At 48.1% G+C, this 14,761-nt stretch overlaps 1 protein-coding gene across 1 annotated transcript in view; it reads left to right on the top strand.

Annotated features, from left to right (window-relative positions):
* Inpp5a (inositol polyphosphate-5-phosphatase A) overlaps positions 1 to 14,761 on the top strand; it is a 202,630-nt gene that overhangs the window by 181,924 nt on the left and 5,945 nt on the right. Inside the window, exon 12 of the mRNA XM_028869475.2 lies at positions 5,393 to 5,466. Within this exon, the coding sequence (XP_028725308.1) occupies positions 5,393 to 5,466 (74 nt within the window). The remainder of the gene's footprint in view (positions 1 to 5,392; positions 5,467 to 14,761) is intronic.

Below are 14,761 nucleotides of genomic sequence, written 5' to 3'. Positions count from 1 at the left end.
AGGCATGTACAGCTGTGTAGACATGGTGCAAGTCTATAATTGTGGACTTCAGAGGTTGAGACAGGAAAATTTGAGGCCATTGGGGACTACATAGTAAGAAAGGCCCTGTTGGTTTGTTTGATTTTTCCATTTTGAGTTGCATTTATTTTTATTTATTCTTATCTCATACAATACATTCTGACTGAAGCCTCCCCTCCCTCCAGTCCTCTCAGTCACCACCGCACCTCCCGTCTCCCCCAGATCCACTACTCCTCTGTTTACCTTCTGAAAAGAGCAGGCCTCCCAGGGATATCAGCCAAACATGGCATAACAAGATGCAATAAGACTAGGCACAAACCCTCATCAAGGCTAGACGAGACAACCCAGTAGGAGGAAAAGGATTGAAAGGCTCTGTTGTTGTTTTGAAAAAGTGTGAACATCCAGGAAATGTTTGGAATTTGACTCTAATATAAAAGTTTTGAAGTAGGGGACATCTCCACATGGTAAGTTCTCAGGACTCCTGCCTATCTGCCAGAATCTTACCTAGGAAGGTGCCAGGTTTGCCAGGTGCCTGGAGCTCAAGTGGCGCATGCCTCCACAGGCTGCTACTCAGAACCTGAGACATACTTGAAGGAATGTCCCAGCCATGCTGCTGATGCCCAGCCTCTGCCCAGGTCACACATTCAGAGGAATTGGCCACCATCACTCAAGCCAACTCTGGGCATTGAGTCCCTTCAGCCTAATGAGCAGTGGAGATAATCTCATCCTCATGGCCTGGTTGAACACGCTGTGCCACAAGCACTACAAACAAACTCCCGTCTGCAGGATGGATGTGCCCGAGCCGGACTCAGCCCCCAAAATCCATCGCATCCTTCATCAGCCACTGGTCTTGTACTCGTCTGACAGAAATTTAATTCAAGCTGGCTCCTGAAAATAATTATTGTATTTTAAGAGTAGTAATCATTGGCCGGGACATGATTGAATGTGTCCATGCGTATTGACTTTTTCTATGATTTATAGCTTTGTTTAGTCGATATTCCCATCGAAATTGTATAATTAATTATAAGTGTGGCTGTCAGGGCTGCAGGATGGAGTGCCCTGGTGAGGATTTGGAGAGATTAAATTTTCCTTGGCTGTCCCAGGGCAGGGCTTGGGAATTTTCTAGGTGCTTGGCCTGTTGGATAGAGATGTTTTCTGTGTGTTTAGCAACCGCCCGGGCTCTGGGTGCATTGATTTTCCAAGCCCTTTTTTCTTTATCAGCACAGTGTCCACGCAGCAACAGTGGAATTTGTGCAGCTGGGACGGCTCCTGACAGATGCATGAGGCCAGCAGCTGCTTTATCATTGTCCACACACATCGGTGCTGCTTTTCACTTTGTAATCAAGAAGAACGTTTAAGATACATTTGAAATTGGTTATCATGTTTGTGAAAAATCTCAAAGAGATACAAATTATCAATTCACCAGCAGTGTGGTGCAATTTCCAATCAGAAATGCCTCACAGTTGATGTTCTGGGGCAGCGGCAGCTTTAATCCCGGTCATCCTGTTGATGTGGCAGGCCTGGAGCTTCGGGCATTCTGCAAGCCAATCACACAGGATCAGGGTTTCACCGGCCTGTCAGAGCCAGCTGGTTGAGCATGGAACCAGTGACTCCATCCTTACTTATCTCTGCACAGAAGAAGCAGAGTGAATGTGTGATCAGAGAGAGTGCACATTTGAGTTCCAGAACATGTCTATCTTTAGACAGCACCAGCTAGCAGGAGGATGGAGGGCAGGGTCCAAGTGTGTTTTCTCCAGCATGAAGCTGGGGACCTGGGTTAGGGTATGTGGGAGTAATGGGTGACATATGGGCTATGGCCCTAAATGAGGACAGAAGACTTGGGAGTTCTCCACCTGCCATTCCTGAGCCCCCTTACCTTCTAAGCAGTTTTTAAAATCCAAATTCCAAATTCAATATTTTTTCCTTTAAACATTACAAAATTGAAGAAGGGTTCTTTTAAAATAGAGGTTATGGTGTGACAGTTTCTTTAGTACTTTAGGAAAGTGATACATTATATATATTCACATTGGTGACTTCAGGCAGGAGCCTAACAGGTAGACCCTGGCCATCCAGAAATAAGTGCTGACTCTGAAGAGGCCCCCGGGGAATCCTGGCACAGCTCTGCAGTGTCTTGAGCGTGTTTAAAACTGGAGAATGTTGGGTGAGTGACAGTGAAGGCCACCCACACACCTGAGGTCAGAGACACAGGTACTCAACGTCCTCATACACAAAGGACACACTCATGTGCATGGCTAGAATTATAGAGTCTTCACCTTTCCGGGAGTGTCAGAACTGGTCATGACCAGTGGCCAAGTCGACATTTAGTGGTCTGATGCAGAGGCAGAAGCAAAGATGAACACATAGAAGTAGTCTCGCCGGTGGTGGCACACGCCTTTAATCCCAGCACTCGGGAGGCAGAGCCAGGCGGATCTCTGTGAGTTCGAGGCCACCCTGGGCTAGCTCCAGGAAAGGCGCAAAGCTACGCAGAGAAACCCTGTCTCGAAAAACCAAAAAAAAAAAAAAAAAAAAAAAGAAAAAAAAGAAAAAGAAAGAAGTAGTCTCCCATGTACTCCCTCAGCCCAGCCCAGAGCTTTGAAGCAAAGCATATGTGTGTATATGCATGTGTATGTATGCATGAGTATATGTATCCATGCATGTGTATGTATATAGTGCTGGGTATATACATATTTACAGTCATGTATATTCTGCACATATATATGTAAGTATGTGTGCATGGAATGTTTGTCAAAGAGCTTTAATGTTGATAGCATGGCTTGAGTACTAGGGCCATGGCAGAGATGAAGAATTGGGAAGCTAACCTGTATAACTAGTGGGTGGGCATGGACCCTTGGCTAGCCCTGTTCATCTGTCTTCCTCATGTCCAGAGGGCTTCTGACCTGTGGTGGGTGCAGAGGAAGAGTCTACATGGTAGAGAAAGGTGTGACCTAAAGATGCAAATGCTTCAGCTGCCCCTTCTGTGCTCACAAACTCCTGCGGACCTTGACAGCCAAAGGAAGTGACTGCCCACTCCTGAGCAACAATTAACCTCACACAAAAACAGCACTTCATTATCCAAGGTTAAGTAAATCATGTTGGCCGAAATTCCATCTTTGCAGGGTCCCTGCCTGTGTTCCCAGCCTTTGTGTCCTTGATCCTTCTAGAAATCCGACCATAATCAGGGTGGAAAATAGAGCAGGCCAAGAGCCCACAAAGGCAAGAAGACTCTACCCTGGTGACTTCTGTAGCCCAGGCAGGTGTCATTCCAGGACTGTGGGCCTCAGACCACCAGGTGGCCACAGGGCAGTGGGTGTCCAGCCCACAGCTTCCTTGTGAGGACTCAAGAATTTGTCTACTATTTTCTGTGAGTGGATTAGACTCTCCTGGAGGGTATACCCCATTCACAACTAGAAGTTTTCTCAAACTTTGAACCAGCAAAGACAAGCTCACAACCCCAATCTGCAGGGCACAGGAGAAGCACTCTACTTTTGATCAAGATTCTGAAGACTACAGCCAGAGGCACAGAAGACCCATGAAAATGCCAGGTAGTTGAGGACACAGAGAGCTTCTGAGATCATAGTTGTTGAAAATAAATGGATGCATGCCCAGGCTGAGCAGACACAGCTGAAGAGAGAATTTAAAAACTAGAGACTAGATGGAGGAGTGGCCCAGAAGCAGTTCCAAAACTTAGAGGGTGTGGCAGAAGGTATGGGGCAGAGACAAAGTAGGAGGACAGAGGACCCCATCCAGCAGGAAGAGATCACCTGCCTGTTTTCACACCTGTCTACATCACAAATCCTCACAAGTGAATCCTGAGCTAGAAGAATGCAAACTTCAGATCCCAAGTGAAACAGCAGAGCATCAAATAGAAAAGAAGAAATCCTACAGTAGCCTGAAGAAGTTGCCATATAACTCAGGAAAGACAGTAGACAGTCAAGAGTCACAGCAGCCAGAAGCAATGGAGTCAATTAATTGAAGAGTAGGGTTGCAGTCACCTCTCAGGAGCCTATTCAGGAGACCTCATGAGGTTGCATGTCCTCCTTAAAAGTCCACAGTAAACATGGAAAAAGGAAGGGATTTAAGAGGGTGGGATGCTAGGCTCCACCTACTTTCCTGAAACTGCTGTTAGCAGGTGCTTCTGTGTTTTAGTCCAATGCACCTGTTGCTTGTGGTACTTTCTATCTCTGAGCTGCCTCAGGCCTCCACCCAGACCTTTGAGGAACACTGGCTCCTGACTCACACTGGTGGCACCTCCGAGCAAACATGTTTTTTTCCTCTTTTGTTCATATGGTCAAGACCATAGTAGGGCCAGACAGAAGCCAATGTTGGAGCTATGCCAGACAGGGTCTGAGACCCCCTGGCTTAAGTCTGTGAATGTCCAGCATGCCACCACATGGCTCTGAGGTTATGATATTAAATAAAGAGGCTCTGTCTGGAGTGATGTCTTATCCTTTTCTTCTCTCTCATAAACAATATCACCTCAGAGGGGGGTTTCAGCTGGCCTTAACTTGACCCTTGTCCAGTTCCAAGTCACTCTGGTTGGTAAGAGTGGCACCCAGCCTGGTGCTGATCTGATGAAGACAGCTCTGAGAGGGGCAAGCAGGCAGGAGACCCATGCCAGTGAGCAGGTAGCAGGCTGGCACACAAGTAATTACAGTGTACACATGCTGGTAATTGCACATTCAAGAATGATGGATGAGGTGGTAGGAAGAAGTGAAGACATGGTGTGGTTTTGAGGGGAGCCCCAGCACGATGCCATGGCTACACACAGCTGTGGGGTAGGACATGATTAATGGATAGTATCCCAGAGGGTGTTTATGGTGACTGGACAGAGCCATGGCTGGTGTGGCGACCTCTCCTTCCAGCAGGCACAATGCTCTGATGGAAGCCTCCTGAGGGAGCCAGGCTGTCTGCCATCTCCTCTGCATACAGAAGTGAATGTTTCCTCCCTGGTGCCTGCTAGATTCTCACCAGTGTGCAGACTCAGCTGCAGTTTATGATGCACTGAGTTGATTTTGCTCACTCAGAGGGTTACTTTCAGCCCTGGACATTTTCCCTTACTTTGGAAAGGACAATCAGGCCCCCTTTAGGGGATGCATGCTTTCTGGGGCATCTCCATGTGTCTCATGTGAGCAGGACCAGGCAGTCTGAGCACTGTTCTTGCACTGCTCACAGCAGATGCAGCTGGATGCTAGAGCCAGGCTGGCACCCCTGAGTCTTGGTGGTGATGGATCTTGGTTTCTGGGTAGAGCAAGGTCACACTAGATGCTCGAGTCCTTCTTGTTTTTAAGAATTTACACACAACCCAGGTATGCACAGCTCACCACCTTCCAGTGAGGAAACCAAGTGATTCTCTTTTCTTCTTTCTTTCCTTTAGCTCTTGGAATTTGACAAGGAGTTGTCTGTCTTTAAGGACAGACTGTATGAACTGGACATCTCATTCCCCCCCAGGTAAGGAGACCTGCACCTGCTAAGACCCAACGACCTCCTCAGATGTGCCTGTGTGTCGGTGTCAGTGTGTGCATTCATGTGCATGTGTGCACACATGCATCTAAGTACATGAATATGTGCACGTGTGTCTACCTGTATGTGCCCTGTGTACATAAAGACCTGTGTATATCACCATGGCATCTTATGTATATGTCTGTCTGCATGTATGTACCTGTGTTGTGTGCATCTGTCTGTATGCATATACCCATCTGTGTGAATTACATCTCCCATCATTTCCATGGCCTGAAGAAAGGAATTGGCTGTGCGTAATTAATGATTCTAATTTTTAAGACTTCTTTCCAATGTGAAAGAAAAGTTATAGATTTGCAGGCACAGGTTTGTGGGCAGCATGCTGAGGCTCTCTGGAAGTCTTGAGACTCACCACCGTGTGGCTACCCTGGCAGAGGGTTCTGAATCTATCTTCTAAAGCAGATAAGTACTCAGTGTTTCACTCTGGTGCTCCTGGGATCTTGATATCTGCAACATTAGCACTGGTTCCCTTGAGACATCCAGGGCCTCCGAGTGCTGTGGTGTAAAGACAGGGGAACGGGCTAACAGAAAGTAGTGCGTGGTATGTAGTGGACCACGCAGGATTACCCAGCACCTGCTGCAGCTGTGCCTGGCCTCTTGGGCTTTGCATCTTCCTGGAAGCACTGTACAGAAAGAAGGTGGCTCCTGAGGACAAGGGACTGTGGCAGGCCCGAGCCTCCAGTGCTGTGGTGTTCCTTCTCCCAGCCCTTTGGCTGTGTTAGACCCCAAGTCCTGTGACCTAAAGTGGTGAGGAGACTTTCCAACAGACTGAATTATGCCAGCGAATTCATCATGTGCTGGTGCTTGTTTTATGCCTACATGGTGGGAAATACTGGGGATCTTTTCCTCAGAATGAGGGTCCTGCATCCAGTGTGTCTGACCCCGGGGAACTTTTCCTCTCTCTGCCAGTGCCCTCCATCTCTGCCAACTGGACATAATCAAACATGTGTGGTTCCTTCCTTTTCAGCTACCAGCCCATACCCCCTAACCTAGGAGACTAAGGTGAGGGGCCTGGATAGAGTATCAGGGATAGAGAAACCTGACCACAGGCCCTAGTAATTCCCAGTCATCTGATTAGTGCCCAGACCAAGGTATTAGACACTTATACATTGGCTCATAGCAGCAGGGCTCAAGGAGGTAACCTCATGAGACTCTGAGCAGAATACCTGAGATTCTTCTCTCAGTGTTGCAGTCTTGGGAGTCACCTGGACACCAAAGGTACAGGACAGGACCCAGCCAGGCCGAAAATCCAGAGGGCCTTGTAGTCTTAGCCCAAGTAGCTAAGAGAGAGCCCGTGACCCACATGGCAACCACGGGACCCACTTTCCCTACCTGGCAGGAGCAGCTGACACCTCTCACAGGGTTGAAGCCATCATGACACACTGGCATGTTCTAGTCAGTTGAATGTTATGTTATCAAGAGGGGGCCCTACATGATGACCCCAGTGTCTGGAGCTGCAGGCTTCCAGGAAGGTTCCTTGTGCCAAGCCCAGGCTGGTGGGGGGTAGCCACACCCACTCCAGTCTGTTTACCAGGGGTCCATTCCCCTGAGTAGGAAGCAAAGACAGCAGTGGATTTTTAAGGCAGAATCTTTGGCACAAACAGGAAAGAATGTAAGAGCCATCTGTGTGTTCAGAGATGGGGAGAGGTGCATGCAGCACAGTGCCCAGGATTCCCCTCAGGAAAGGTTAATTAGCACAGCAGAGAGTACCAGAGGACCCCGAGAGGACCATATTCTCATTTTAGAACTACCTTTGTTGTGTGACTCACCATAGGGGTGTTCATAGGCAACTGAGGAAAATGCCCTTAAAATAGAGTAGCATCCCAGGTATTGGGGTAGAGCTAGACAAATCATCTGAGCCCTCAAAAGCAGAGCTTCTTTGGTGAGAGAGTCGAGTTCAGAGTAGTGAAGAGAATTCACATGCTAGCCTGGAAGACGAAGACAGCCTCAAACTAATAGCCATCCAGTGGGAGACCAATAATGAAATGGGAACCTTATGCCACCATCCAATGGGCAGAGGACTTCTCGGCATGGCACAATGATGCTTCATCTTTGGGTTTTGAGACCCTGAGCTGGGTCCACCCAGGCACCCAACCCAGGGAGACTTAGGGGCAGTCTGTGCCCTGTGAACCGGAAGCCTGCTGGACCGTCAGCCAGCAGTGGTGAAGGCTGGTGGGGCATTGGGAGCCTTCCCCGGACTGTTTGCTGTGAGAGCATTTGTATCCCATGTCAGATCACAGAGGCTCCCGCCCGCCCGCAGGCCCCATCTCCCTTCAGTGGTCCCAGTCATCTCCGAAGCACCCTGCCCTGCTCCTGAGGCCTATCTCCACAACTCAGGATGCACACTGTGTTCCCCACCACCACCACCTCCTGGGACACTGCTGACTTCTCTCACTCCCAGAGAGGACTGACGTTCCTTCTCCATTTGGTTCTACTGTGTTGTGAAACGGTGACAAGCTGGGAATGGTGGCTTGCGATGGTAATCTTGGTCACTTGGGAAGATCAGGAGGTGGAAGCCAGTCTGGAGAATACAACTAAGACGATCAAACTGTTCATAGTCCTGTTGTGTTGTATGTGTGGTTTGGAGAGCCATTCCAGTGTAAACAGAATAAGCCAAAGTGGAAGTGGAAAAGACCGGGGATTGAAGTGGGGGATGTGAATGGAAAAAAGAAATAAAAAGGAAAGGACATGCCTGTTCCTAGGTATGGGGAGGAGAAAGTTTACTGTAGATAAAAGGGAGAGCATAGCCAGTCAGAGACATCTGGGAGAGTCCAGAGTGGATGTGACCCTGAGCCATGTGAGGAGAGGATGAAGGGAAGGGAGAGAAGAAAGGGGAACCAGGTGCAGCAGCCAGGAGACTCACAGGGAGCCTGGTAATGAAAAATGATTGGATTATATAGGGAAGGGCAGCTGGAGGAAGGGCAGTCCACCCCTGGGCTGGAGAAGTTTAGGGTAGGGGGCAGGGTATGCCAGCCAGGAGGGTCCTGTAACAGGTACGGACTGAGGGATGCCAGGAGCATTGGTGGCCAGGTCTGCTTTAATATATTAAATAGACACCTCAGCCATTTGTCCCAGATTTGAAACCTAACAGAATGACCAAATACATTCTTAGTCTATAATAAAATAGATAGTCTTGGGCCAGGTGTTATGGTACACATCTTTAATTCCCATTCTCATGAGGCAGAGGTAGTCTGATCTCTGAGTTTGAGGCTAGCTAGTTCTTCTACACAGTGAGTTCCAGGCCAGCCAGGGCTACACAGTGACATAGTGACTCTGTCTCAAAAAAACAAAAATAAAAAAAACTAGCCTTAAGCATACTGTATGCACAAAAATAGGTGTGTGTGTGGTATGTATGTGAGTATGCATGGGTGATAATGTATGCAGAGAAATCACTGTTGTTTATATTTTGCTCATACATGTGCACACACTATGGGCTTGAATATGTGGTGTGCAGGATGTATATATTGCTGAACTATTTGTACACATGTATATAGTATATGCATATATAGACTGTTCTATGTGCATGGACATTTGTGCTGGAACATGGGTCTTCGCATCACTGTGTATATGTGTACACATCAGGACATGTATCTTTCAGGGCCTGTGTAGGTGTGTACATATGTACATGTGTGTGTAAATCATGGTCATGTGCATATAGGTACATGTGCAGGGATTAGATGTGGGAGGAGTGAACTCATGAATGTGCATGTATATGAGCAAGCACATGCATCTAAGTGAGTACGGTTGCATGAGTGCACAGCTGCTAACACAGCAGTCTGTCACTGATGACTTGGGACTTCAGTTGTACATCCAGAACTCACTCCACTTGGAACAGAGAAGTGGACCACAGGATACTGCCTAGGGAACATGGGAACATGAGCTTTACTGTAGCCCTGTTCCATAGGCAAGAGGCCGTGCTCTAGCCTGAGCACTGTGTTATCTGGAGAGGTCTTCAAATAGGGTTGGGAGAAGCCTTCCTGGGAGACAGCAGTGCCTGAGGCATCTCTTCTCCCTGTGAGCTCCTTTCCATCCTAGGCTTATGCCTGCATCTCATCACCAGGTATGGCAGGTGAACATGTGGAAAGGCCATGGTTGCTCCACCACCATACACGCTGGGCCCATGTAGGAAGCCCTGGGTCCCCCTCAGAACTGTACCCCTTTTGTTGAAGGACTAGTGCCACCACTTAGGCCTAATATCTGACTGCTGGACATACAACTACCCTAGGGAGCCCCAGAGTCCCTGTGATCCCATTACCAAGATGCCCAGAGTAAATCTTAAGTATGCATGCTTGCTCTACTGACCCCAGAGCCACTCTGGGTAAGTGAAACTGCTTACCTTTAAAAGCAGCTCCTGCAGTCTAGAGCTCCTGTCTCGGTTCTGTTTTTCTACAGCCAGATGGTCAGTAACCAGTGTGAAGGTTGCTGGCCATTTGAGATGCTGGTATGTATGTGAGTATGTAGAACAAGGTACTCCTAGGTTGCATGTGTCAGGAGCCAGCCAGCTTCCATGCATCCTTGAGGGCACAGAACACACCAGGCAGGTAGGAAGCCTTCACATAACATACAGTCCTGCCCACCACCCAGGGCTCTGCCATGGTTTTCATTTTTACTTCCATTTTCCAAGCTCTTTCTATTTTGGCTATATCTTGAGGAATAAAACCTCTACCATCTGGGATTGGGGTCAAACTCAGATTTCCATTCTTGTTGGCAAGTACAATTACATGCTGATCTTGCTGGTCCCTAAATACTTCTTACTTTATTTTAAAATAATAATAAACTCATTACATGTTAACTAAGTAGCATTATAATGAAAAAAAATTATTTTCCAAACAAAAATAATGTTAAAGGCAACCTCTCACATTTAGAAGTTTACTTAGAAGTTTGACTAGACAAGTGACAGGAATGTGACAGACACATGCATAGGGAGAACCCCTCCGCCTGCTATGGGTACTTTGCCTTTCTTTCTGATGACTTGTAGAAGTGGTGATTCCCTAGTCCCTCACCACCATGCTATATTGAGAACCTACTCTGGGCTAAGAGTGGACCTGCCCCATTGTGTTTGGTGGCAGCATGTATCAGATGCTGAGTGGGGCAAGTGCTGGACATCACTCCAAAGCACATGGTACCTTCATCAGAACACATGGACCTCAGCAGACATGTCCTCATAGGGGGAGGGCTGTCAGGCTCATTGGGCACTTGAATTTTGTGGTTGGCCACAAACACCATCACATCCAATCCCAGAGAGACAGCTTTTTTGGTGCTTTCTTGAGAAAACTCTGTACTTGTCTCTCAGCCTGCCTCAGAAAAGGTGCCCAAACACACAGCTGTCCAGTAGAACAGCTGTACAGCACTGGCCTGAGATTCTGCCTGCCTAGCCTGGAGCATGAAGTGCTCACATTTCACACCTTTTACTCCCAGGAACCTTGTTTCCCAGGGTTGGGGTTTGGGAGGGTAAGTATTTAGTCTGCACAGGCATCTGCCCTGCTGTGAACGTAGCACTGAGGGTGATGACGTGCAGCTTTGGCTGGTTCTTGCCCAGGCACCTCTGCTTTCCCCATAGTAGTCTTTGCTTCATCGGTACAGAAGCAGCACCATGGAAGCCTTGTCATCTTGGTGCCATTATGAGTGGTTTCTCCTTCGGGATCATGGAAGAATCCAGGGTTCCCTCACCCTGAGGCTCACACACCAAACTACCAGTAGCCCCAAAGCAGCAATAACCAAAATGCCATGAACTGTGGAAGGGACATTTGGAGTACAAACAAACACCTTCAGGCCCTGAGAACAAATCCACAATCAAAGTGTGTATGCGCCAGAATGGACATTTGGAGTACAAACAGACCTTCAGGTGGTGAGAACAAATCCATAATCAAAGTGTGTATGGGCCAGAATGGACATTTGGAGTACACACACCTTCAGGTGGTGAGAACAAATCCACAATCAAAGCGTGTCTGGGCCAGCAAACATGGGGTGAACCCTTTGAGATCCTATGTGCTCTTCACTGCCAGCCAGACCTCCCGAGGAGCTGAGCCTGGCATCTCCCACCTTCAGTGGAATCTGCTGGTGCATTTTTATCCTGTGTGCACTTTGCCTCATACAGAGCTTAACTTAGAAAAGGCAGTTTAAGTGCTATGCAGATCAGAATCTTTGCTCAGTGAACACTGAATAGGAAGAGCTCCCCTCTCAGCATGGAACAAACTTGGCATAAGATCAATATTTTGAAATGGCACGCATGTTTATAACATGGATGTTTCAGCTCCAGTAAGCTCAGCATTGGAAGTACCATTGGTCACATTGGCCAATAATCCAGAAATAGGACTTATATCTGTGACTTGGAACCCAGTCAGGGAACAAAGAGGCTATGGGACCGGGCTGTCTCTGGGTCCTGGTTACACAAAGTCAGTTCAATGTGGGGACAGTCAGTGAACCAGCAGACAGAAAAGCCATGCCTGCAAGCTGTGGTCACCTGAGATCTAGTATGAGCAAGCTGCCCCTGAAGCCACAGCAAAGGAAACTAGGGCAGGCTCCAGCCTCACACCTCCAGCCACCATACCAGGACACTCCTGGGCACCTCAGCTGCTGGGATCTCCTACTTAACGTTTCAGAATTGGTCAAGATTCTGGTGCTCTGTTCATTTTCTTTGGCTTTAGCCTCACATGCTCCTCCCTTTTCAGACATTTTAATAGCAGCTGGTGTCTTTGAAACCTGGTGTCTGTTCGTTGTGTCTCTAGACCTCAGTGCATGTAGATGTGTCCCTAATGAAATTCCTTCTGTGACACACACGCACCAGGGCTAAGTTGCCCTTGATGCCAGTACCTTTGATGTGCTGTGTAACCAACATCAAAAGCAGAGCAGGGACCAAGAACAGGTGACCTTTTGCCAGGTGAAAGCAGAGAGGCTCCCTGCCTGGCACAATGGGGTTCAGCCCTTCCACCCTCCCCAGTCTGAGGACAGCCTCGGTACTACACCTCAGTACTACCCAGTGACCTTCTATGCTTGTTTTCGTGTAGTCCAAGAAGGGCCAGGAGTTGAAGGCATGAGTTACACTGCTTTCCTCTTCCCACCACCCAAACACAACAGGCTTTGTGCTTCCCACAGTGGGTCATGGCGGCCATGGCAACACTATCCAAGCCTAGCCCGCCCAGGTCTTGAGCCTAGCCTTGTCACCCAAGCCAGGCTGGCTGCAAGCAAACAGCCAGCAAAGGGCCACTGCCCACATCCTGACAGAGTTCGAGGGGCGAAGAGGAAGGGAGGCAGCGTGGAGAAAGCACAGGTGGACAATTGTTAATTTTATCAGCACTGCAATTAATTATGACGATTATTCCCGGAGCTGTACGGAGCTGAGATAGGGTTGGTTTGCCCTGCCTCCCACCCCTTTTAGGTTTGCTTCCAGATAAGTCTGCATGCACAGCCTTGTTTGCATTAATCATCCACATGCAGCCACATCCAGGCCTTGCACTCAGATGAGCAGCCCCTGACCCCTGAATACAAGATGGAATGGCTTCATACCCAATGTGGGCCCCAGACCTGTCTGGATCAGAACTTCCTGCTTTTGTATTTTGGATGTTGCAGAACACCCTCAGGCACTGCCCTCACCCTTCTCCAACCAGAGTTTGCTCTGAGTCCCATAGGATCCAAGGGAACGTGGGATCCCCAGAACTTGTCAAGTATAGACAGTATTGGGAGATACAGAGAGTATCAATCCCTGTCTCTCCCACTGTTCTCTTCTCTAACTCATGGAGCCTAGAATGTCTAATCACTGACCACCTACAGAGCCTATCTCTGGTGGCAGAAGGGTTTTTCCTTGCCTCCTGCTTGTTCTGACTGTGTAGGTCTGCACAAGTTCTCATACTATTCACTGTGCCTGGGGGACAGAACTTTCACATTTACAGACTCAATGGCAAGTCACTTATAATAGCCAAACCCAGAACTCTGTTTCCATTAGACTCTGGTCCTGGACTAGCAGTAGAACATCCAATAAGGTCTCCAGGACACAGGGTTTCCATGGATGGTGACCTGTGGTTAAGAACCGTGTCAGAGCCGGGCAGTGGTGGCGCACGCCTTTAATCCTAGCACTCGGGAGGCAGAGGCAGGCGGATCTTTGTGAGTTCGAGGCCAGTCTGGTCTACAGAGCGAGATCCAGGAAAGGCGCAAAGCTACACAGAGAAACCCTGTCTCGAAAAAACAACAACAAAAAAAAAAGTGTCAGAACTGTTAGCAGACATGAGATGATGACTTCTAAGAGCATGCGAAGTACAAAGCATGGTGATGGACACTTGTAATTCCAACACTTGGGAGGTACAGGCAGGAGGTCAAGGTCATCCTTGACTATGCAGTTTAAGGGCACCCTGGGATACAGGAGACCCTGCCTCAAAAACAAAACAAATCAAAACAAAAAAGAAAAAAAAAAAAAAAAAACTAAGAGGGCCAGTGAAATGACTGAGCAGGTAAGAGCACTTGCTGCCAAGCTTGGTGACCTGAATTCAATTCCCAGGACCTATATGATGAGAGAACCAACTCTCACAAGTTGTCCTCTGGCCTAAACACACACACACTATTGCATATGCCCCATATTAGTAAGTGTAATTTTAGTTTTTATTTTAAACTGATAGCATGCTTGGTTCAATCCTCTTTCCAAGTTGGCACCTCCCAGTGATGCCTTTTAAGTTGAGCATCACTGGGCTACTGTTAGACATTTAGCTGAACACTGAACCTCTCCTCTGAAGAAAGTGCCAAGGCCAGACTATGGCAGTAGGCACAAACAAAGGTACTCTGCCTGCTGAGGTCTCACTCCTGAATCCACATAGCCCATGTAGAAGAACCAGCTGGCCAGCACCCTGCTGGACCACTGGGATGGCCAGTGAGTGAGAGTTCTGTTTCCATGGAGACTCTTATTACAGTGCATGTGCAAGTTGGAGAGGGGCCTTGAGTCATGATGCCCTGCATCTGGTTAAAGCAGTAAGCTTCCTGTTACAATCAAGCCACAAGAGGAGGATTCAGCCACACAGCCCTGTGGCTTTATCAGTCCCATGCTGGCTGGGCCCTTGCTTTTCTCATTCCAGCCTCCACCACACTGGTTATACTCACTGTGAGGCTTTCTCCCTTTGAAAGAGACCACCATGTTTGTTCACTATCATGGAAGCCAGGAAGACCATGTAGTTCATTTTGCAGTTCACAACACTGCTTGGGGTGGCCGTGTTAATGTGTGTGCTCACAGTAAGATGTTCCT

Source organism: Peromyscus leucopus, chromosome 1 (genome assembly GCF_004664715.2).
Source record: "Peromyscus leucopus breed LL Stock chromosome 1, UCI_PerLeu_2.1, whole genome shotgun sequence".
Lineage (NCBI taxonomy): Eukaryota > Metazoa > Chordata > Mammalia > Rodentia > Cricetidae > Peromyscus > Peromyscus leucopus.
The sequence above is the reverse complement of the archived record's forward strand: the minus strand, read 5'-3'. Positions and strand labels throughout refer to the sequence as shown.